At 47.1% G+C, this 24596-nt stretch overlaps 1 protein-coding gene across 1 annotated transcript; it reads right to left on the reverse strand.

Moving 5' to 3' along the window:
• Nucleotides 1-689: 689 nt before the first annotated feature.
• On the reverse strand, nt 690-20773 carry LOC111155609 (proline and serine rich 2). The gene is made up of 3 exons (XM_022515875.1): nt 20636-20773; nt 3680-3920; nt 690-1995 (listed from the first exon to the last, which is right to left on the reverse strand). Exons 1-3 carry the CDS (start codon nt 20771-20773, stop codon nt 992-994), a joined length of 1383 nt encoding a protein of 460 aa, XP_022371583.1. The 3' UTR covers nt 690-991.
• Nucleotides 20774-24596: the final 3823 nt, after the last annotated feature.

Genomic DNA, 24596 nt, shown 5'->3' on the forward strand with positions numbered 1-24596 from the left:
TGGAGATGTGTCCTTAAAGGTTCCAGTCTCTCTCTCTCCCATTGTAGCTGGGACGGCTGTGTCCATCGAGAGAGTAGGAAGGGCTTACATCCTGTAGTTACATGATAGCGTCTTAAAATGTTTGTGATGTAGACTCATGAAGGTGTGTACGTGTGAACACAAGTTTCCATAAACACACATTACAGACAGGTATATACACCATACACGCTCACCCACATCTCCCAGTGACAAAGCCCCCATAGTCTGATGGGACTTGCTTACTGAAAATTACCACCTTTTCCAAATCCAGCCTTCCCATTCCATTCCTGTAACTCAAAATTACAGTAAATCATACTCTGAAGGGTTCATTTCAATATTCAATTTTTAAAAAACCCAAAGCAACACATGGGTAAACCAAATTATATCCAGAAACAAAGGCACATCTAGGGCCAACACACCAACATTTACCCCTGAGAAACAAACAGAAAAACCAAGGGAGATGCTCTGAGATGTTATAAAGATTGAACGGGCATTTCTGTTTTATTTTCTCAGAAAAGGAAGAGGCAATCCCCTTCATGGATAACTAAGTGTAAGAGATATAAATGCCTTGGGTGTCCCCTCCTTGGGATAAGAGTCTAGATCAGAGACTGAAGAATAAACAGATCAGATCCAATCCCCTTCCTTCTAAATCCAAAAAAAAAAAAAAAAAAAAAAAAAAAGATATGGCATTTAGGGTTTTCAGGGCTCTTCTTTGAACTCCAGGAAAAAGGAAGACAAGATAGGAGGCCGGACTCTCCCAGAAGGATCGCCCTGCTCGGACTTGGCAGCGGAGTCGGGCACACTTCCTGTCCGCACTCCCTCCGCCTGGACCGCGGAGTCCTGGCCCCTGTCATCTCTTGTCCTCCACGGGGCACAGCCCTGGGACCGTGGCCACTGCTCCTCACGTGGGCACATCTGTGTTAGGCCACATGGGCCTGGCCATCCTGCCTCTCCAGCCCCACCCCACCCTCCATCACAAGTTCTCCTTCAGAAGGCCGAGCTTGCGCAGGGCCTCCCGGCGGGCCTCCTCCGTGGAGCCGCGACCGGAGAACTGGACAGTGATACCCTGGGGCCTGAACCCAACAGCCCTGGGCAGCGACCCCGACCGCTTCCTGGCATCTGGGCTGCAGTCCGGCGGCTGGTGCTCGTAAAGGCTCCTGCTGGCATTCTGCCGTGCAAGTTTGCCGGCCAGTGCCGGGTCTGGACGGAAGGTGACAGTTTTCCCCACTGAGGCGAAGGCACTGGGCTCACTCTTCAGGACGTCGTGGATGCTCTGGAAGCCATTGGCCAATGGCAGGCACTGTTCCGTCTGCACGCCTCTGGACTGCAGAGTGCCCGTGTGGCTGCGCACCCGCGTGGACGCGGCATCGTGGATGGGGCCTGGCTTGCTCTGGCCACGCGTCCCTAGCTCGGCAACCTCAGCCCTGGGGGCCCGGTCTTCCACCTCCCCTGCGGCCAGGAAAGAGACACCATTGATGTTAGCCAAGACCCGGGCCTTCCGCTCCTGCACGTTGACAGCTGCTTTGGAGATGGTCTTGTTGAACTCCTTCCCCGCGCTGTTGGTCACGCTGATGTTGCTGGGGAAGCGGTGGATCTTGGGCGCGGGCTGGGCTGTGTGTTTGTGCCACAGGAAAGGGTCCCCATGCCGAGGGACCCCCGAAGGCAGTGTCCTCCAGTCCCCTGGCTTGCTCTCCTTGGAGGGGGACGCAGGCGGAAGCCCTTCATTCCCTGCCACCTTCTCAGACATTTTCTGAGCGATTACCAGGGGAGTGGGAACAGAGCGGGGCAGTTTGGGGTGCTCTGAGGGGGGAGCCGTGGCCAGCAGCTCTTTCCTAGGGGGCGCGGCTGCTGTGGCCACAGGCTGGGAGGGTGGCACAGGAGGGGCCGGAGCTGCTGGGTCTGGCGAGGGAGGATCCCCGGCTTCTGGTTTCCTGCCCTCAAGGACAGGAATGTCTTCCTTCCCAACAGGGCCAGTCCCTGAAAAGGAAGCAGAATCCTCATCAGGTACCATGTTAGGTAAAAATAAATACATCCCACTGCCTTCCCACTGGATTCATGAGGGTGTCCAAGGGACATAAAGCCAACATCAGCAGCAATGTCAGCATCCTGTCAGCTAACCTCCCTGGCCCAGCGAAGGAGAACCTCCTCCGTGAGTCTCACCACCACGTGATGAGAAGGCATGACGGGTCAGGGATGGTAGAAGAGGCCAGTCTGAAGGCTCAGCCCCTGGGATGCACACAGAGCATGTGGGCTTCTAAGGAGGTATGGGCCAGGACAGAATAACAACCCACCTCAGGAGGGGGTGTTGCTGAGGGGAAATGGAGGCGGAAAGGTTGGGGGGCACCCCTGCATCAGGTTTTTCTAGATGAAGACCAGCTGGTTGTGTCAGATGCCCTGGGTCAAACTCAATACACCTCTGAGCCTTTACGATGTCCTTAACAGATGTGGATCACAGGCCACCCAACACCGTGGGCACCTACATCCACACACCTGTCCCTCGCGGCAGAACTGCACGCCGCATCTTATTTGTCCCTAGTCTCAGACTCTCACACAGCACCTGCCGGAGAAGGCAACTGCCACTGCCCTGAGAATGTCATGGTAGAGACGGGTGGGCGGGGTGGCTTTCTCTCGGTGAGTGTTTCCCTTGGCACTAGTATACCATCTGGCACTTTTAAAGGATCAGCAGGTTCAAGTTAACGTTAGGAAGTACACTTCAAAGAAGTGTGATAAAAACAGGAAATTCTTATTCAGTCTCTTCTTTGCTGATATGGCTACAGGCAAAGCTCCACACTGGAGCTGAGAACCCCAGTCTGTGAAATCTGGTGTTAACACCCGGCCTTGCGCACGTAGCTCGCACGCACATACCCGTGCGCGCACGATAGAAAACATATTTCTAGAGGCTTGTGGCAAATGGCAGTATTTTGTAGTAAGAGCCAAAACACTTTCCCTTCTGTTTCTCCCTCATCCTTCCAATCCTCATCTCCTTGCCGAAGTTTATTTCAAGGATCTTTTCCAATCAGGAAGAACAGTGCCAGACAATCCCACCTCGTCCATCCTGTCTGGTCTTCTCGCAGGATTCAAAAGACAAAATTCATGCCTCTCCTTGGAGGCCACCCGGAATCAAGCAAACCTACAAACCCACAACCTACTAGATGCTGAGCCAAACTCTTGTCTGCTCTTTTCCTGTTTTCCTGAACCAGCAGACTTCTCAGTTCAAATACTCCTACTTTGAAAAGTCTCATGCTAGAGAAACAGGGGTATAAGATTGCTCAAAATCTGAGATCAAACCCAAGGGCTAAAGTATAAGTACCTTGTCTGTTTTCTTCGTAGAATGAATTGTTACACCTGGAATTCATTTCCAATTTTCTTTCTCTCCCCTTCCCCTCCCTCTCCCTCCCTTCCTCCTTCCCTTCCTTCCTTCCTTTCTTTCTCCCTCCTTTCTCCTTCCTTCCTTCCTTCACAGAAGAATTGATTCATGTGGCCAGCTAGTGTCATTCTTTATCCTGGCCCTTTCGGAAACTCCCTTCAGAGGCTGTCTCCTAATACGCTACGAGAGCATCTGCTGGGCTGGACACTCAAACTAGCGAGACCATGCTTCTACCTTGCAAAAACCCGATGAGCCCCACAGCATCATTTCTGGCCACACACAGGGGATCCTCACCTGCTGCTGCTGTCCCAGCCGGGAGGCACTCCGGTTCTCCCACCTCTGGTGCTGGCTGCACTAAGTCGATCACCTCTCCCGGCTCTGAGTGACCAGAAGCACACTCTTCCAGAGACCCCGGAGAATGGCTGTCACACAGGACTTGCTCCTCAAAGTCGTCTTCCAGGGAATCGATGGTCTCTTCGAAAAACAGGATGACATCCTTTTCCTCGTGCGTCAGGTACTTCAGACTCTCGTCATCCTGTATGACAGGTGTGGGGATTGGGAATAAAAGGGAAAAAACAAACAGTCATTTCGCTCAAGAGAGAAAACAAGACAAAGACGGGATGTGCACCCAGCGCCCGATAGGATCCACAGCCCCCTCAGAATTCCTGTTGGGGAGAGTCTGCCATTCGGGAGGTCCCATGGACCAACGTGTCTCTCCCCATTTTACCTGAATGAAAAAGAACACTGCCAAGAAGCTATAGCCAAGAAAGCGTCTTAGAACCTATTACAGGCTCTAGCCTATGGTTCCTGATGAGTCAATGACAAGAAAAATAAAAATTCTTCAAACCTCCTTGGACCAGTGTTCTCAACTGACTGCTCTCAGATGTCTTCCCCAAGAGCAGTGGGGGACAGCTCTGGTCAAAGAGAGTGACATGGATGGACGTATTTATGTCCTTTTCCACCGGAAACCTCTCTAAAATAATGGGATTTATTATTTGTTTTAAAGGCACAAATCACAAAGACAAAAATAATAGGAAAGGAGACGGCAGCCACAAAATGTGGGAAGTTAAGTGGCAGCAGGACAGGTGTAACTGACTCCGAAGACCCAGGGAAGCTGAGTTTCAGCCAGCAGCTGCGGGAAGCCAGGGACCAGCCTGCTGAGGACAGGGGACTCTCCCCTCAGTCCCCCACCCCTGCTCAGGCACTGGAGATACAAAGCAGTTCTGGAAGGGGTGGCAAGTGGACGGTGGAAAGAGCAGAATTGGTTCAGCAGGAATGAGGCACCCTAGCAGAAAACTAGATTTTTTTTTTTTTTTTAAAGAAGGTAAGAGAGGGATTTGAAGCAGAGCTGGTCGTGATGGAAACAGGGAGTAAATGAAGCCAAACAGATGCTCTAGGGACAGAAACCTGGAAATGTTCCCTGGGGCATCTGAACATCCAAGGGCCCAAAGGGGTCGGCCCCACAGGTTCCCCAACAGAGCAGCTCAACACGATCTCCCTACAGATGAAGACCACAGTCAACAAACCCCACACAGAATTTCTAATCAGCTTCTCAACCTCCTCTCTTAAATATGTGCACACGCAGAAGGATCAGTGAGCGGCTGAGAAAAACCTTTATCATGAAAGCCATACCTGAACAAATAAAAATGAAAGCACTTAACAAAAACAAACTATGGAGAACTGATGACAATTTCTAAACAATGACTATGAATGCCCTCAGAGAGATGAGGAGACACTGAACCCGTCAAGAATATGATCCTCTTGGGGCGCCTGGGTGGCTCAGTGGGTTAAAGCCTCTGCCTTTAGCTCGGGTCGTGTTCCCAGGGTCCTGGGATCGAGCCCCGCATCAGACTCTCTGCTCGGCGGGGAGCCTGCTTCCTCCTCTCTCTCTCTCTCTGCCTGCCTCTCTGCCTACTTGTGATCTCTGTCAAATGAATAAATAAAATCTTAAAAAAAAAAAAAAAAAGAATATGATGCTCTTAAAAAAAAACCCAGAGGACCAAAAGCAGCTCTTATAAATTAACACCAGGACAACAGAACTGAAAAATGAAATCAAAGCCTACAAGAGAAAGTAGAGAAACGAGTAAAGTAAAACAAATAGACATTTAAAAAAAAAAAAAAAAAGAAGGAAGACAAGAAAATTAGAGTATAAGTATGGGAGGGCCAACATCTGGTAATGAGGCTCCCAAAAGATAAATCAGAAAAGTAGAGGAGAAAGCATCAAAATAAATAAGTTAGAGAATTCAAGGAGAGGTCACTGAACTGAAGGCTCTGAGTTTCCAGAGTTTGCATGGTGGAAAGTCACCATGAGGACAACCTAATGAACAAGAACAAAACAGACTGAAATCTCAGGATGCCACAGACCAAGATCCCAAAAGCTTCCCAGAGTGAAAATCAGGTCACAAAACAAAAGAGCAAGAATTGAAATAGCAACAGACTTCTTAGCAATGATATCATTGGAAGCAAGAAGAAAACGTCAGGATTCCTTCAAAATTCTGAGTGAACTGAGAACTAGAATTTTATGCCTAACCAAATTACGGTGATGATAAAATAAAGAGGCTTTTAAGACACGTGAGGACTATACAATGGATCTCCCACGTACGCCTTTCTCAGGGTGGTGGGGTAGGTGTGGCTGCTCCCCTGGACAAGGGAGGAAACCAAGAAAAGACACAGGAGTTGGGGCCCAAGAGAGCATGAGAGAAAGCCAAAGGGAATCCCAGGAGGCCAGTGACATTCCCAGGATGTCGGCGGTGCAGTGAGCAACCAGTCTAGTTCAGAGCACGCCAGAAGGGGAAGAACACGAAACAAGCAAATAAAACTCGGACAGTTATTAACCACAGAAAACTGAAGTTATGAGAAAAGGCATATGTCTACGAATCTATTTGTCTACAGCAATAAGCATCCATACACACAGATATATGAATTATATTTGTATTCACAGTAGCAAGAAAACAAGCAAAATAAGAAACCACAAAATGTCCAACAATAAGGGTGTAGTTAAACACATCGAGGCACGTTCACAGATGGAATGTTATAAACTGTGTTTTCAAAAGAATATAAAGCTAAGTGAAAAAGATGCAGATAGAAAAATGAAGCTGTCTCAATTTGACTTAAATATATGCATATTTAATATTTACTCCACACAAGAAATACTGATGGGACACATAGTAAAAGGTCGATAGTGGCAGTGGAAGGAGGATAAAGGTAAGTAACAAAGAAACAGGGTGTGTTAAAGGTTGTGTCCTCTAGGGGCGCCTGGGTGGCTCAGTGGGTTAAGAGGCTGCCTTTGGCTCAGATAATGATCTCAAGGACCTGGGGTGGAGTCCTGCCTCTGGTCCCCACTCAGCGGGGAGTCTTCTTCTCCCTCTGCCCTTCCCCCCACTTGTGCTCATGCACTCTCTCTCTCTGGCTTGCTCCCTCTCTCAAGTAAATAAACAAATCTTAAAGAAAAAAGTCATGTCTTCTAGTGAGTAGGAAATGGGAGGAGGGTGTTTTCATAACCCTATGAAACTGCTTGACCCTCTATGAGTACAAACTTTGATAAAACAACAGAAAAAGTGGTAGACACAAATGTGATTAAGAGCCGACCAGGGTGGGGTGGCTGTGGGGCTCCACTGGCTAAGCATCTGACTCTTGCTCTCAGCTCAGGTCTTCATATCAGGGTTTTGAGTTCAAGCCCCATGCTGGGCTTAAAAGAAAAGAAAAAAGAAAAAAAAAAAAGGTTGACCTCGGTGGTGCAGGAGAATGCTTTTCACACTGGGATCTGAGAGGTAATGACAAATGCTCGCCCACCCAAAGCCTCTGACTCCCGGGGCCGCCCATGGAAGGGCCTGAGGGCTTCACAAATTTAGAGACCGTTTAAGGCATTTGTTTTTTGGTATGATTAAACCAAGAAGACGTGCAAATTTCTCAAGCTGCCTTGGCTGTTAGTTTAATCCCGAAGACAGGAGGACTCCGGGCAAGGGGACAGTCTGCAGCCGGGTTCAGTGGGCAGACAGACAGAATGGCACGGGCTGGGTCACAGACATGCATGTGCTTTAGTAGACACAGACAGACAGCTGTCTCACGTGCTCTTCCCTGGTGGGCTCCCGCCTCTGACTCTCCCTCTCCGGCAGGCGTGGGCCAGCATCCCATTGTGATTTTCCATCCGCTCCCAAGAAGACAATGTTGCGTTTTTGTTTTTGTTTTTCCCCATAATACTTCACTGGCTGTTTGGAGATTCTCTTATGAAGTGCCACCTGTTCCGGTTTCTATCAAGTTGTCTTTTTAAAAAATACAGTACTAGCCAGACATCATTTGTTGGATATATTTGTTGCGAATATCTTCTGCTATTCACCGGCTGCTCCCTGCTATTCACTAGCAATTGGACAGGCATCCTGGTTGGCGAGGCTTCTGTGATTCAGTGCTACAGTGAGGCTGGAATGACTCACATCTGTGTATGGTGTGGTCAAGGTTCACTGTTTTCTAAATTGATACCCAATTGTTTCAGCACCAGGCCTTGGAAAGACCATCCTTTCTCCCCTATAGGTCCCCCTGGTTGTATGTCAGGTTGTATGTTTTAAAGATTTTATTTATTTATTTGACAGAGAGAAATCACAAGTAGGCAGAGAGGCAGGCAGAGAGAGAGGAGGAAGCAGGCTCCCTGCTGAGCAGAAAGCCCGACGCGGGGCTCGAACCCAGGACCCGGGATCATGACCCGAGCAGAAGGCAGTGGCCCAACCCACTGAGCCACCCAGGCGCCCCAGAGCATGTTGGTTTTAATATAATGAATGGGTTTTGAATTTTGTCAAATCATTTTCTTTACATATTAGAGTGATACTCAGCTGGGGGTGCTGTTACCCTTCACAGGGCACTTGGCAATGTGTGGAGACACTTCTGGTTATCACGACTGGGTGGGTGTCACTGGCCTCTAGCGGGTAGAGTAGCCCACAGGGCACCAGACAGCTCCCCACAGAAAGAACGATCTGGCTGAGGAGGCTGAGGACACAGGATGGTATGCTTTTCCTCTTTTAGTCTGCTAATGCACTGAATTACAACGACTGATTTTCAAATATTAAACCAACCCTGCATTCTTGGAACAAGTCCAGTCTGCTTGTGATGTTATCTTTCTTATACATCACTGAATCTGATTTGCTAATACTTTGTTTAGAATTTCGGCATCTGTGTATTCACAAGACAGACTGGCTTGTCATTTTCCTTTCTTTGTGATCGGGTTTTGTATACCCTTCTTTTTAAAATGTCAACTTATAAAACAATGTGCCTGCCTTAAGATTTTAATTTTAGTTCCTAGCTTATCTTTTTGCTCCACCTTTCCTGAGATTTTTTTTGGGGGGCGGAGGGAGACAGAATTTCAGAATACTTTTTCTCCAGCTGAAATGAGAGCAGGTTCATTTTAACTATAACTGTGTAATTTTATCAGTCTGCAGACCTAGCAGTAGACACTCCCTGAGAGCTTCAATATTTCCTCTAAGAACTTGGGTCAGGGTAAGGGGCATTAGAAGAGGGGCAGGGTACCTGAGGGAAAATGTGCACCAGGTGTTCCTGACTGAGTACTTTCTATTGAGTGCTGGACCAAGGGAAAGAGAAATGGGTTTTTAAATACCCAGCACAGGGATGCCTGGGTGGCTCAGTCAGTTAAGCATCTGCCTTTGGCTCAGGTCATGATCCCAGGGCTCTCGGATCGAGTCCCACGTTGGGCTCCTTGCTCGGTGGGGAACCTGCATATCCCTCTGCCTGCCATTTCCCCTGCTTGTGAGCTCGCGCGCTCTCTCTCTCTCTCTCTGACAAATAAATAAAATCTTTTAAAAAAATAAAAATAAAACCCCCAATATGATCATCTACATAACATGTGACTAAAGAATTTACACTTTATTCTGAGAATTTCAGGATCTGGCCCTACCTACTTTTCACATTTCATCTCCTACCACTCTGCCCTTTCTACTCTATTTAGGGGTGGTAAACTTTTTCTGTAAAGGCAGGGAGTAAATATTTTGGGCTTTGCAGGCTTTATGGTGACAACTACTCAACTCTGTCCATGTAGTGTGTAAGTTATAGGCAGTGTGTTAATGAAAAAGCCTACCTTGTTACAATAAATCTTTATTTACAAAAACAAGTAGGGGGCCAGAGTTGGCTTGTAGGCTGTGGTCTGCCAAGTCTTGCTGTGTACACATCAAACCACCTGCCATCTCCTATGCCTGTTTTCATGTCAGCAGTGCCTGTCTCTGCATAGTCACATCTTACCTATCCTCCATGGTGACCACACCTCCAATGCCACCACACCTCCAGCCTTCTCCATAACATCTACTGAATCATACATTCAAATATTTGAGCACCTACTAAGCATCAGGCAATGTAAATATAACAAAAGTCTAAATGACCATCTAATGAGGGCTTTAGATAAGAAAAGGGGTAGTTACTTCAGAGTCTGGAAATGGTTGCAATGAGGTGACTTTCCTATTAGGGAAATGGGTGTCAATTCACACGTTTGGGGAAGTGGTCTGACCTGGAACACTTTGGCAAGGAAATAATATCTGCTAATAATGTGAAAGAAGTGGGTGAGATTCAAACACAAAGGGACACGGGGTAGGTAGATCTGTGTTTCAGAGATCATGTTGGCTATCATGTGGGAAATACTGGATGTGGGAAGCAATCTGGACGAGACTTCAAGGTCACCTAAACTAGAGCAAGGGTGATGGGAAGAGAAAGGAGGAGGTGGGATTTCAGAGAGATATAAAATGTAGAATCAGCTCCTCATTTAAATTCTCTACTATAGTTGTTCGTCATCCAGCTTTCCCAGCTCTACTAGACGTCTACTAGAGCCTCATATATCTGATGCCCAGCCCCCCGGACCACCCACAGAGTTTACAGGCTATCCTGTCACTGTGAACAAAGGGTCAGCTGTCTCTTTACCACATCTGACTACTTTGTCCCTCTGGCAACCAGAACAGGAAAGCTTCATATGAAATCGGCGACGCCATTCATTTTGTGATTTTTCTAGAGTTTTTCGAAGACTGGTGGGATCATCTGGAGGGTCACCATGGATGGTGTAGGGCATTCCTGCCTCATCTTTTCTCTACACACCTTATTCCTGCCAGATCAACCTGTCCCCCAACCATTGAGCACACGCGCTCCTAACTCTCCTCCTTTCCCAGACGCACCAGAAAACATTTCAGATGTTTCTCCTATCCCTGCAGAGTGGCTTAGCTCAGTAATTGGAGGGAAAAAAAAAAAACCCAAGTCTAAAAATCATTAGGGCTCTTAGCATAACAAAGGTCCCAGTAGTTAATAATTACAACCATCACGGATATTGTTAGGATGACGAGATGATGATAACAGCCATGACCAAACAAAATGTCTACAGAAATAAATTAATGCTCTCTACCCTCTTCCTCCTACCTCTCCTTTCCCAACTCAGTGTTTCAGGAGGGCTATGCACAAGAATTTTAGATAATCTACGTTGGTTAGGCATACAGACAGCAGAATTAAATGGGCAGCTGGCCTGCAACTACACCTTCAGCTTAAGACACATGCCAACTTCCCACACTGAGTGAGGGGCAGAAAGTATGACCACAGTATATAACCCCCATGGGTCTTTTTTTTAAAAATGTTTTATTTATTTATTTGACAGAGAGAGAGAGAAAGAGAGAGAGAGAGAAGCAGGCAGAGGGAGGGGGAGATGAGGGCTCCCTGCTGAGCAAGGGAGCCCCACGCGGGGCTCGATCCCAGGACCCAGGGACCATGACCTGAGCTGAAGGCAGAGACTTAACGACTGAGCCACTCAGGTGCCCCAATAACCCCCACGGGTCTAATCTAACCTCAGAACAAGAAATCCCAGCATAAGTTTTCATTTGAAAAATGGGCTGAGAAAGGGCAGCTCCTACACAACCATTCTGTGTTCTAGGACAGATTGTGGGACCCACAGGCTGAAAGACACAACACACAGATCAATCAGCCCACCTCCCTCACTGGAAGATGTGAACACTGGGCTCTGGGCCAATGAAGTGACCCTAAGGGTCATACAACTACTCAGTAGAGTCGCTAAGACAAGACCTAGTCTGTTCTTGCTTTTTTGTTTTATCCTATTCATTTCTGTTTTTAGTCACATACTTATTCAAGATCAGAAGCCTGGGTCCTGGAAGACTCCGACTTTTGCATCCCCAACCCATCCAAGGTCTCTCCCCAGAGTCAGAGGCTGGAGTACATATAGGCTGGCAGGGAGGCTGGTGTGGATTCCTGAGTCTCTGAGCTCAGCCTGGCCTGGAGCGCTGACCTCAGGGGCAGAGCCAAAAACAGCTGTGGGCTCGGTCTGCTGCCTAATTCCCCAAATAAGAAGCTGCCCTCCATATGAAGCCCCCTCTGCCTACACCTGGGAGAGGGAAAAAGGCCGAAACAGAGAAAAGCCCCAGTGCCACAGGCAGGGGAACGGTATTCAGGGCCAGAAAAGGGGCGCATGGCCTTGTGCAAGAGGGTTCCTATCTACTCCTCCTGTTCCAGGAGATGCCTGCGCTGCCTCCCTCAGACAGGGATGCGAGAGGAACACTCGGGCTTTGGGGAAGAGGCAGAGCTTGGAAAGGAGGGGGCAAAGGCAAATCCACAGAGCCAGGGAGTAGGTGAGCGTTTGCTCAGGGCTGCGGGAGCTGGGGGAAATGGAAATGACTGCTAATGGGCATGGGGTTTCTTCTTTGGGGACAGTGAAAATGTTCTAAATGTGACTGTGAGGATGGTTGCCCGAATCTGGGAATCTACTAAAAACCACTGACGTGCATACTGTAAACGGGTGGACTGTCTGGTATGTGACTATCTCAACAGAGCTGTCATGTAGTGAAAACAACAAGGAAGGCAGGGGCCTTGTGGGCCCGTGGAGGAGGGAGGGAGCCCTGGCGGTGGTGGCCCCGCTTTGCTGGTTGGGTTTTAGAAGTTGCATTTGCTAACTTAGTTCCAAAGAACTAAGTAGATAGGAAATGAAGATAAATGAAAACAGCAGCTTTCTTTGGAAGAAGGGAATTGAGGAATTGTATTAGTATTTGCAAGGAAGTCCCCTGACAGCAGAACATTTTTTTAAAATCCCCTTTCTATAAATGGTGTTTTTATTTTATTTATTTTTTTAAAATGATTTTATTTATTTATCTGACAGACAGAGATCACAAGTAGGCAGAGAGGCAGGCAGAGAGAGAGGAAGGGAAGCAGGCTCCCTGCTGAGCAGAGAGCCTGACACGGGGCTCAATCCCACAACCCGAGCCGAAGGCAGAGGTCCTAACCCACTGAGCCACCCAGATGCCCCTCTATAAATGGTGTTTTTAATGTACCAATTTGGGCTACCAATCTCCAGATCTACAAGAACTCTGTAGAAAACCATACCTCCCCCCCCAGATTCTACCCTGCCATGCTGACTCCAGGTAATGTCTATAAGTCTCCAAGGGAAATATCACTTTGTTTCAAGAATGTGAGAATTACATACATTTCTATCCTAATAAGTATATTATAATTGTGCAGAAATAATTTCTATTATATTCGAACCAGAAAATTCAAATGCTAAATCTACTAAAGTAATCAGAACGGATACTACTATATATGTCTCCCGTAAGGAGGACAAAGTCCTGGTCTTGCGGATGTCTGTCCACTCCTACACGAAGATGACAGAAGAAATGTCTACCTAGTACCATCAGAGCTCTGAGAGGAATATCCTGATAAGGTGGATGACAGACTTTAAGGTTTTATTTTTAAAAACATTTTATCTGTTTATTTGAGAGACAGAGAGAGAGAGAGCATGAGTGGGGGGAGGTGCAGAAGGAGAAAGAGAGAGAAAATCTCAAGCAAACTCTGCATTGAGCTTGGAGCTCGACATGGGGCTCAAACTCACAACACCAGGACCATGACCTGAGCCCAAACACTGAGCCATCCCCAGGTGCCCCTGGATGACAGACTTTTATAGCAAATGTTACCAACAGTTGACTGTTGTCAACAGTCCTAGATATGCCTATAGGAGTGCAGATTTGAGACAGGAGTTTCATTTCAAGGGAAAATGTAGAGAGGACAAAAAAAATCTTTGTTTGATTAAACAAAAAAGTCAAGGAAGCCTAAGATACTCATGCTAACACCTACCTAAAAAAGTACTGAATTAGTTAAGTTTTGAAGTTTTTTTTTTTTTTTTGATTTATTTATTATTTTAGAGAGAGAGAGTGCAAGCAGTGGGTGGGGAGAGGGACAGAGGAAGAGGGAGAATCTCGAATAGGTTCCATGTTCAGCACGGAGCCCGATGTGGGGCTCGATCTCAGGACCCTGAGATCATGACCTTAGCTAAAACCACGAGTTGGAAGCTTAACTGACTGAGCCACCCAGGCGCCCCTTGTTTTGTTTCTTGTTTAAACAAAGAAATTGGGGTTGTGGGGCACCTGGGTGGCTCAGTTGATTAAGCATCTGCCTTCAACTCAGGTCATGATATCAGGGTCCTGGGATCAAGCCTCGCATTGGGCTCCCTGCTCAGTGGGGAGCCTGCTTTTCCCTCTGTCCATCCCCCAACCTGCTCATGCTGTCTTTTTCATGTGCTCTCTCACTCTCTCTGACAAATAAATAAAGAAACTTAAAAAAAAAAAAAAAGCAAATATGAACATCAAATCACACTCTGCCAAAACAAATACTTACTATAGGCTGCCTACCTAAGAGACTGGCAGTTGAGAACTTCTCAAGAATATTTTTAGACGTCATAATCTTGTTTATGATTTTTTTTTTTTTTTTTTGGTCTAGAACAGATATGAGTTCTATAGGTTTTTTTTTTTTTTCTCACAAGGAGTTGCCACATTATCTTAACCAGCAGTGAAGTCAAATTTCTTTGTTTCATTTTTTAAAAAAATTTATTTGCTTATTTAAGAGAGAGAGAGCACAACTGGGTGCAGGGGGTGGGCGAAGGGAAGCAGGAGGAGAGAGAAGCAGACCTTGTGCTGAGCATAGAGCCTGACTTGGGGCTCAATCTCAGGACCCTGAGGTCATGACCTGAACAGAAACCAAGAATTAGTCGCTCACCTGACTGAGCCACCCAGGTGCCCCAATCCCAATTTCTTTTTTTCTTTTTTAAAAGATTTTATTTATTTATTTGACAGAGAGAGAGAGAGACATCGAGAGAGGGAACACAAGCAGGGGGAATAGGAGAGGGAGAAGCAAGCTTCCCACTGAGCAGGGGGCCCAGTGAGGGGGATCCCAGGACCCTGTGATCCTGACCTGAGCGGAAGGCAGACGTCTAACAAACTGAGTCTTGCATTTGCTTTTTTCACACACCAAAATGACCTTCCAGACACTTGAGCAGGGCTTCACTGACCTAAGCTGAGGAGTGATGCCCCCACCCCCGCAGCTAAAGGGAAACAGCGGCAGAGAGAAGCACACCAACCTTGGCCTCTGCGCAGTTCTCCACGCGGCTGTGCGTGCTGTGCTGACCTTGGCCCACCACCCCCACCCCAAGAGTAGAAGTGCACATGGCGCGCCCCACAGCCTGGGGTAAGGGCTTCATTATGGTCTAGGCATCCCTGCGGTGAGATTTCCCCAGCGCTAACTGAACCCTGTACTTCTGGCCGGAAAGAGACACAAACGGACCAGTGGGCGACCAGATGTGCACCCGGTTTTGATTATAGATCTGAAGATTCAAGGCTTCCAAGGATCACTGCTGGGCTCCCTGCGGCCTGTAACTTCCCTCTGCCGGCAGTATCAGGAAGGAGTCCTGGCAAAGACGAGGTACCCCCACCAGGCGTGGGCCAGCCATTGAGCCCCCACCCCGACCCCAGACCCCTCCGGAGCCCGCCGTGCTGACCCGGATCCTCCCATGCCACCCAATTGCAAGTTCCTGCAAGGCTGAAAACTGCCTTGTGCTCATCATCTACCATAGCGGTAGTTTGGCTTTGGGGTTTACTGAATTGAACTTTTATAAAGGCTATTTGTGCTTTGTCATAAAATGGCTGCTTTGACCGGCAAGTGGAGCCAGTATAGAAAGGAAGATGGGTTCATTGTTGACCAGTCCTTTTTTTTTTTTTTTTTAAAGATTTTATATATTTATTTGACAGAGAGAGATCACAAGTAGGCAGAGAGGCAGGCAGAGAGAGAGGAAGGGAAGCAGGCTCCCTGCTGAGCAGAGAGCCTGATGCGGGCTCAATCCCAGGACCCTGAGATCATGACCTGAGCTGAAGGCAGAGGTTTAACCTACTGAGCCACCCAGGCGCCCGACCAGTCTTTTTTAAGATTTTATGTATTCATTTGAGAGAGAGTACGCACATGAGCAAGGGAAGGGACAAAGGAGAAGCAGACTCCCCACTAAGCAGGGAGCACGATGTGGGGCTCCTTCCCAGGACCCTGATATCATGACCCAAGTAGAAGGTAGATGCTTAACTGACTGAGCCAGCCAGGCACCCCTGCTTCTTCTTTCCATCCTAGGTTCTATTTCCTCTCCTTGCAACCACCCGGCCCCTTATGTGTCCCATTGCCGTGTATGACCCGGACTTCACCTAACCCAGCCACGCAGGCAGAGCTCACCACTGCTTGCTCTACCTTCTTATTCCATGACAAATGGGTGAGGCCAAAAGGCAATCAAAGGCTTTGGAGAAGAAAGGGGGGTAATCAGGAGCTGACAAGTGCTGCCTGACCACAGGCTTGTTACATGACTACAGGGCCCTGACATTTGTTAGCTCGGGGTGAAGGGAGGGTTGCAGGACCGTGCACTGAATAGAAGATCTCCAAACACGTGGCAATGAATCTGGATCATTGTTTTGCCCCAAGTTAGAGATAAAAATGAACAGGAGGTATGCCTGGGGATTTGAGGTGCTTCTAATCCGCCCTCAAAGAAGCGTGTGCATTACCAAGTCTCTTCAGAGCTAGAGTTTCCAACTCTTTCCAAGCAGATGGTCACTTTCTCTTCTAGAAGAAGCCCCAGAAGGCCTGCAGGCTGCAGGGCCGCACACAGCATTGGCACCCAAGCACACCAGCAGGGGGCAGCCATCTTTCCCTGGGCATTTCGTGAGATGGGTGCTCCAGATCCCAGCTTGACGGGCTTAAGAGTATAGGGAACCCTACACCCAAAGTTTCCTTTGTCCCTTAAACAGCTATCATGTATGAATGTCTCCAGATTCTTCTCGAAACTTTTATCCTGAATCCGCATCACGGACTGAGGATAAATTTCTAGAACCACCCTCCCAGCTTCGTGAATATGTGCTGCCTCGAGTTACATTTAGCCATCCTTCTCAAGTTCCAGAGAGGGAGAAAAAACACGTTCAAAAGGTATCCTCTTACTCAAGTATTTCAAGATTTGGCTAATCTGGTGTTGTTCTAGCTCTTTCATTAAAACGTGTTCAGAGGCAGGGGCACCTGGGTGGCTCAGTGGGTTGAAGCCTCTGCCTTCGGCTCAGGTCATGATCTCAGGGTCCTGGGATCAAGCCCCGCATCGGGCTCTCTGCTCAGCGGGGAGCCTGCTTCCTCCTCTCTCTCTGCCTGCCTCTCTGCCTACCTGTGATCTCTGTCTGTCAAATAAATAAATAAAATCTTTAAAAACAACAACAACAACAACAACAACAACAAAAAACCAAAACGTGTTCAGAGGCAGAATTCCTTACAAGAGAAATAAAGTACATATCCAAATACAACCAGCCTCTTGGTAATAAAGACCACATCCTCTGCCCTCCTGGAACAGCCCCGGGCATCATGGTGGCCACGTGGGCAACCAGAACAAGCCTACTGAAGCATCTATTTTCATTTTTAGCTTGCACTGGCTCAGGAGAAAAGTCTCCATTGTGTAAAGATCTGTTACAACCCAGGCAACCCTTCCACCAGTGTTTGAGAACATTAGGATACTCTCATTTAACACCAGGCATTCGTGTTTTATCTTCTTTTAAAAAATAACCTTGCTTAAAAGAAATGTTTCCTTAAGGCGGAACTAGGTGATCTCTTGTTTAAAGAGCCTTCCAAGAGGTGCACGGAATACAAAACAGTGTAGAGGCCTGAAAGCACAGTCCCTGACTAGTCTTTCATGAGGCTGGGGGTTCAGGGAGGCAAGGGTTTGCAAAACTATTATGGTTGAGTCTCATTCCGAAAAGACGAGTCATAAAAAGACCTGATGATGTAGAATCAAAACATAAAGAGCTCCTCTCCACATTCAGACTCCCTGAAAGTTCACACGTTTTTGTAATGGTGTGGCGAGTTCACCGCTGAAAGGGGCTGGTTGCCAAGGCAGTGCTTCATTAAAGTTAAGTCCTAATCAAAATGCCAAATTTTCTCAGCGTGCCGCTGCTCTCTAAGGAGAACACACAACTGTGAGCTGACACAGATGGCAGCTCAAGTCGGCTTGAGAATCTTCCAGAAAGGAAAACACCTGCAAGCAAGCAGAGGTCTGCATAGAAGGTGCTGGAACACCTTCTGTAGTGTGTGTGTGTAGGTGTGTCCTCCTACAGACAGTCAGAAACAGGGAGCCAAGTGGGGCACGTGGCAGGATTACGTGGTCACACCCACCCACGCACGCATCCTGAGAATATAATTTCACCATGCACTTCTTCTTCTTTTTTTTTTTTTTTTTTTTTTTTTTTTTATCACCGTGCACTTCTTGAAAGCAGAATCTGCCATGCTGTTCCCACAATTATGCTCCACTGGGTACAGTGCTGGGCACTGCCAGGGAACAGAAGAGTCAGGCGTGTCGCAGTCCCACTGCAGGACGATACCAGAGAGGAAAGAACCACGGAGGATAGGCATTCTGGACGTTCACTCCAAAGTGATGCCCCAGAGTGAGATCGCCAGAATTAGGAAGTGTGTGAGATGCTCGGTGCGGGGAGAGGAATTCTCCCCTTCCCATCTCATCATTAGTGGCCGAAGGAAAAACTCGGAAGACTACTGGTAAGACAGAGACACGACACGGAGAGCATGGATCCCACCAGAAGCTGGGGCGGGATGAGGCAGAATCACACACAGCCTGGAAGCTAAGAGGGCACTCACCAAGGAGGCTGCCGTCAGGAAGGGCGGACTATGTGCTGGCTGGTGCGTCCTCACAGTCACCCTGGGGAAGAATTCTTATCCTAGCACCCCTGTTTGTAACTTGGGAAGAAAATAACTAAGGAACACAGTGACTGATTAACTTTCCCAGGTTCCAAAGGCAATGAATTTGAATTTGAACTCATGCCTGTCACTAATATGCTGTGTTATGACTATGCTGAGCTGTTTCTTAGGATACAGACTGCTTAGTAAAAAGGAAGCAACTTGAAACATGCATAATGTGGGTTTTTTTTGGATTTCAGAGAAATTATAAGTATACTGGGGAATGTCCTGCTGATACCTATTCACACCCACTGTAAAACCTATTCAGACCAACACTGATGGCTCAGAAATCCTTCCCTAAAGACAGTTAATGCTGTTCTCACTCTACCCACCTTGACCTCCTGATATTTATAAATGTAAAAGATTTGTAATCTCTCCCACCTTTGAACCTAATATTTCTAAAGGCAGAGGATTAACCCACTGAGCCACCCAGGCACCCCTCATCTGTCTTTTCTACATATTCTTTTTTTTTTTTTTTTAAGATTTTTAAAAAAAATTTGACAGAGAGGGAGAGATCACAAGTAGGCAGAGAGAGGGGGGGAAGCAGGCTCCCCGCAGAGCAGAGAGCCCAATGTGGGGCTGGACCCTGAGATCATGACCTGAGCCGAAGGCAGAGGCTTAACCCACTGAGCCACCCAGGTGCCCCTCTGCATATTCTTTGAATAGGTCCTTTGTATAAACCTAAATTTAAAAAGCAGTCCAGGGGCATCTGGGTGGCTCAGTCGTTAAGCATCTGCCTTCGGCTCAGGTCATGATCTCAGGGTCCTGGGATCAAGCCCTGCATTGGGCTCTCTGCTCAGTGGGAAGCCTGCTTCTCCTTCTCCCACTCCCCCTGCTTGTATTCCCTCTCTCGCTGTGTCTCTCTCTGTCAAATAATAAATAAAATCTTTAAAAAAAATAAAAAACAGCCCCAATTCCCCTTTATTAAGGCTTTCTAGGTTCCCAGATATTCAGGGAGTAATTTGTAATATATGTTTTTTTTTTGGATGAATCAAATCAGATAGTATTTATTTCATACTACTGTGATGGTTTAAGAAAAGATCCAAGTGGAAGTCTACAAAGCTCTATCATTACTATTAACTGCCCTCTTTGCCATATATAGTTCTCTTAAGTCCAGCACAATTGGGGTTAATTTTAGGACTCAGTGTATCTGAAGGAAATTCTGCCCCCACTCCAAGGGACTGAGATGAACAACTGAAACAGTTCTCAGTGGACCTAATGTTAACCTGTCCTTCCCTCTGTGAATAAAAAGGTCTCTCTCCTGAAAGATGAATATCTTGAGGGGCAAGGGGTGCAGAAGAGTCACCTTAAAAACTAAAGACCCTTTCTGTAAATGTTGCCAAAGCTTTCTGATGCTGTATAAGGGCCTGGATCCTGAGAGAAAGGGATACAATAGCACTTAACATTTGCAAAGGAGGTAAAAATCGGTTTCAAAGTGAATTTGGTTTTGCCCCATGAAGTGCTTCTCTCCTTTCAACATCCCCCCTCGCTTTTTAAAAAGATTTTTATTTATTTATCTGAGAGAGAGACAGAGATAGGCACAGAGATAGTGAGAGATCAGTGAGGAGAGGGAGGGCTGAGCAGGGAGCCTGCCCCAGGGCTCAATCCCAGGACTCTGGGATCAGGACTTGAGCTGAAGGTAGATGTTTAATCCACTGAGCCACCCAGGTACCCCTCAACCCCTTTTATAAAAAAGATTTTATTGATTGATTGATTTAGAGAGAAGGAGAGAGCATAAGCAGGGGTGAGGGGCAGAGGGAGAAGGAGAGAGAATCTCAGGTAGACTCTGCACTGAGCTTGGAGCCTGAGGTGGGGCTTGATCTCACGACCCCGAGACCATGACCTGAGCCAAAATCAAGAGTCGGATGATCAAACCGATGGAGCTATCCAGGCACCCCTCCTTTCATCCCTTTGAGCTGAAAGGCAGTGGGCCTTTGCTGGGTGGGTTACAGACTTCAGGCACGGTGCTCTCCGAGTCTCAGCAGCCGGATTACCAGCCACAGCGTGAGATCTAATTTGAGTGGAACGCTCTGCATCTATGCAAATCTTAAGATGATTACAAACGAAATGCCACTCCACAAAGCAAGTATGTCGAGACGTCAAGCTTGTGAACCTAAGAAGGTAAGATATTCCTCAAAGAGGAGGGGGCTGGCACAAAACCAGGCAGCCAGAGCATTAAAGAAAGCAGTCACTCACCAAAGTCAAACTCCTGGAGCGGGAGCTGCTGCTTCGACTGTCCAGGCTGCCCCCTCTGCTCAGGTCGCTGAGACCGCAGCTGGGGGACACATCCGAGTCCATCTCCGAAGAGTCTGACTGCTGGCGGTTCACAGGCATCCCCACACACACCTCGGCCGCTGGCCCGGTCACAGGAAGTGGGGGAGGGGCCAGGGTCCCATTCCCTCTGGAGAAACCAAGCACAGGGGGACAGCGTTAGAGAGCCCACACAATGAATGCCTTAGCCCACCCCACCGAATGAAAGTCTCGGCATGGGTCAGAATCATCTTGATGTGCAGCCTCGACCATCAAAACAAAGGGAATTAGGGGCCCCTAAGTCAATGTGTCTGCTCATTTTCATTTCTCCTTTATATCTCTTTCCATCATGAAGATGTGAATCATTTTTAAGGAAAAGATGAATGGACTAACAATTACTTTGTTGCTGAAAATGTAATAGGATAATGTTCTGGCTCCCTCCTTTGCACCGAGGATCTGTACTGTCATGCTCTTTCCCACATGGATTCAGGACTTCCTTGTGCTCTTTATTGATTCTAGTCTCTTCTACCTCAGACACCACAACATTATGGCTCTTTTTCCAGCTTCACTGCAGTTCAGAGTTCAGTGAAGTGAAAAGAGCCAGTAAATTGTGAATTAAAGTCTGGTTGACATCTCTGAGATTCTAGGCTCTCTGGAGGCTGAGAGGCTTTTGCAATTTCTACATAAGATTCTAAGGTACAGTAAATTACCACTACAAGGAAGTTCATATTTTTTACTTTCAGGAACAAAGATAGCAAAATTTCCCCTACCAGCCCTTTAGTTTCCTACTCTGACTCTTTTAGCAGGAAATTCAACTCAGTCTCTGAACAATGGACAATGGAGTTCAACAAAACCTTCTAGAAGACCAAACAAGATTAATAGGGAATAAGGGAATAAGCCTCTTGTGGAGGCTTAGGGCAAGTGGAGAGATACATCATTCCACGTCATTAATTCCTAAACTGAAAATACTGCCAGGTGGCCTTACGAACCCCTTTAAGAATACTGAGGGGCATGTGAGTTCAGATAACCATCGGCAGAACTGTGTGTGTACACACATATGCACACTCATGTGTGCATTAATTTTTAATAGAAACATGACCATCTATGGAGAAAACCCAATCGGTATGGAGTACTTTTGGGTGGACTTTGTCATTTAAACTTCTAAAATTACTGTAAGATCTTCTTAGGGAAATCCTGAAGGTGTGAGAACAGCTTGAAAAAGAAACTCTTCCTCGCCTGGTTTCTCTTCATTTTTCAGGTGAGTCAGCTCATGTTAACTGGTAGTTTAAGAGTAAGGTTAGGGAGCAGAAGATTCTGAGCATATACATACTTTTTGGAAGTCGCCATTATTCCAAATGGTTAAAAAAAAAAAAAAAAAGAAGCTTAAAATGTTAAAGGTCTTTTTTTTTTTTTAAAGATTTATTTATTTATTTATTTATTTTGAGAGAGAGAGAGAGAGAGCGAGCGAGCGAGCATACACGAGTACAACCAGGGAGAAAGGGAGAGTGAACTAAGCAGACTCCTTGCTGAGCAGGGAGGGAGCCTGGAGCAGCTTTGATCCCAGGACCGTGGGATTACAACCTGAGCTGAAATCAAGAATTGGACGCTTAACTGACGGAGCTACTCAGGCACCCCCCAAAAATGTTATAGGTTTTAAAATTTGTGTAATAGTAAGCAAGCCTAAACAGTGCACAGACTTCATCTAAACCATCTAACCATCTACATAGCTAATAATATGCCCCATCCCTGGGATGGTGAGCAGCTGGGGCCTGGGTGAGGTGGACTCATGGACTCTAATTTATTCCTGAACTAAGTAAGTCACTGCTCCAGGGAAAGGAGGGAGATGTGGGGCAGTAAGTCTTCCCCTGACACAATAAGGAGGTGAAAGATGGGGAAGTGAGATGCTCTTTAGCCCCACATGAGGAAGGAACCCAGCAGATGTGCCTTGTCTGTGGGAAAGGGCCCGGAATTTTGCAACAGGTCTGTGCAGTAGGAACAGCGCTCTGAGGCATCCCCAGCACGGCCAGAGGGCAGTAACCTACCATATTATTCGAGAACACACCTTTTTCTTGTGCTACAACAATGTGAAAAGCTATTCTGACGCTGTAAAACTATAACATTTAGATTTTTACAAATTACTGTCTTGAAAGAATATGAGGAAGCTAACCATAATTCTCCAGAAGGCAGAAGTTGTCCGGGAGAAAGTGAACACCTTGGTTCAACATCCTTCACAAGTTCAAGGTGCAACTCTTCTGTGATCTCTTAAGACCTCAAGAATGAGGGGCTCCCTCATCCCGGTTCCCTGGGAACTAAAAATATAGAATCCCAAGGTAGTCCACTGTGGCAAGAGCAAAGTTACCTGAAGAGAAAGGGCAAAGAAGCAGCCTTCTTCTCTGGTCTGCCCTGGGAAGGGAATAGGGCAGACAGGTTTGACAGGAGTGACTCCCCACGTCCCATGAGTCTGGGAGGGTCATTACCACCCTAAAATATTTAGTCTCCTTGGCCAATCATGGGTTCACTCTTTGGGTTTACAGTAAAGTTTAGAACAAATGAGACTAAGAGAGACCCATAGGTGAAGAAGCTGATTTCTAACAGAGGAGCTTGCTGATGTCCCAGCAAGTCTGATACCACAGGAGCAGAAATTTGAGCCACTGTGCTCACTTCCTTTTTTTTTCCTTCAATTTAATTTAATTTAATTTTTTTCTTTAATTTAACTTAATTAAAAAAAATTTTTTTTGAAGAGAGAGAGTGGATGGAGGGGCAGAGGGAGAGAGAGAATCTCAAGCGGGTTCCATGATCAGTGCAGAACCCAATGTGGGGCTCAATCTCATGACCCTGAGATAATGATCTGAGCTGAAATCAAGAGTCAGAACTTAACTGAGCCACCCAGGTGCCCCTGATGTGCTCACTTTCTGTTTATTTTCTTAGACTTCCTGTGTTTATTTCTCATTATTTATTAGTAGTGTCCTTGTTTGGAAAGGTCTGGTTTATCAGTTGAGCAGACAGAACGAGGACAAGGCCACTACTGATCTACAGTCCTAGGAAATCTACATCTGCCAAGCATAGCAGGTGGGAAGGACAGCAGCTATCCAGGCTGAAGGACCTGGTGGGTCTGTGGGAGTTGGGCAAGTGAACGCACTGGTGAGTGCACTGAGTGCACTGCAGCCAACGGAGGAAGACAACTCCTTTTCTTCATCTTCCCCTACATTCCAGAAAGATATAGAATTACCTAGATGCATCAAGCACAAAGCCCTCCTTCACCATCACCCCACTCTGTCTCAGTTCCTACCAATCAATACGTGCATCAATGTGAGGCCCATCTTCCCTTCTAGCCCCAGCATATTCTCCAGATATTTGCCGTTTTCCGATGTCACCCTGAGCAGACTACAGGTGCCAGGCAATGACCGACAAGTAAAAACCACTTCTTCCACAGAGGAACTTGGCGGAGGCCCTGGTTCTTAAGTCCATAAGGTATCAGACAGACCGAACGTGTGTACAGGTCAAGCCTGAGCACATGTATTTTTTTTAAAAGTTCTGCAAACAGTTCTGCTGCGCAGCACTGACTCCCACAGAAGACGGAAGTGTAGGCTATGCTCAGCGCCATTGCGGGGGAAATGGGAGCACAGGGCAAGGGGTGCCATTAAGCCCAGCGGGATTCAGAGACTTCACAGAACGGTGACAACAAGGCCAAGCCCTAAGAGATGTTTGAGATGTAAGAGACTATCGGTTATACACACTGTGATGGGCATTCCGAGCAGAGAGAGGGACTCAGCAAAGGCCTGGCCCCACTCGGGGTCTGTGGAAGTGCTGGGCACTGGGGTGAAGCACTGAGCTTGGCTAGAGCATAGGACCAAATAAGCTGGGAAAGGCAGACAGAAGTGCAGACGGAGGGAAAATGACCAGAGGG

Source organism: Enhydra lutris, unplaced genomic scaffold, assembly GCF_002288905.1.
Source record: "Enhydra lutris kenyoni isolate GAN:26980312 unplaced genomic scaffold, ASM228890v2 scaffoldscaffold42, whole genome shotgun sequence".
NCBI classification, from domain to species: Eukaryota; Metazoa; Chordata; class Mammalia; order Carnivora; family Mustelidae; genus Enhydra; species Enhydra lutris.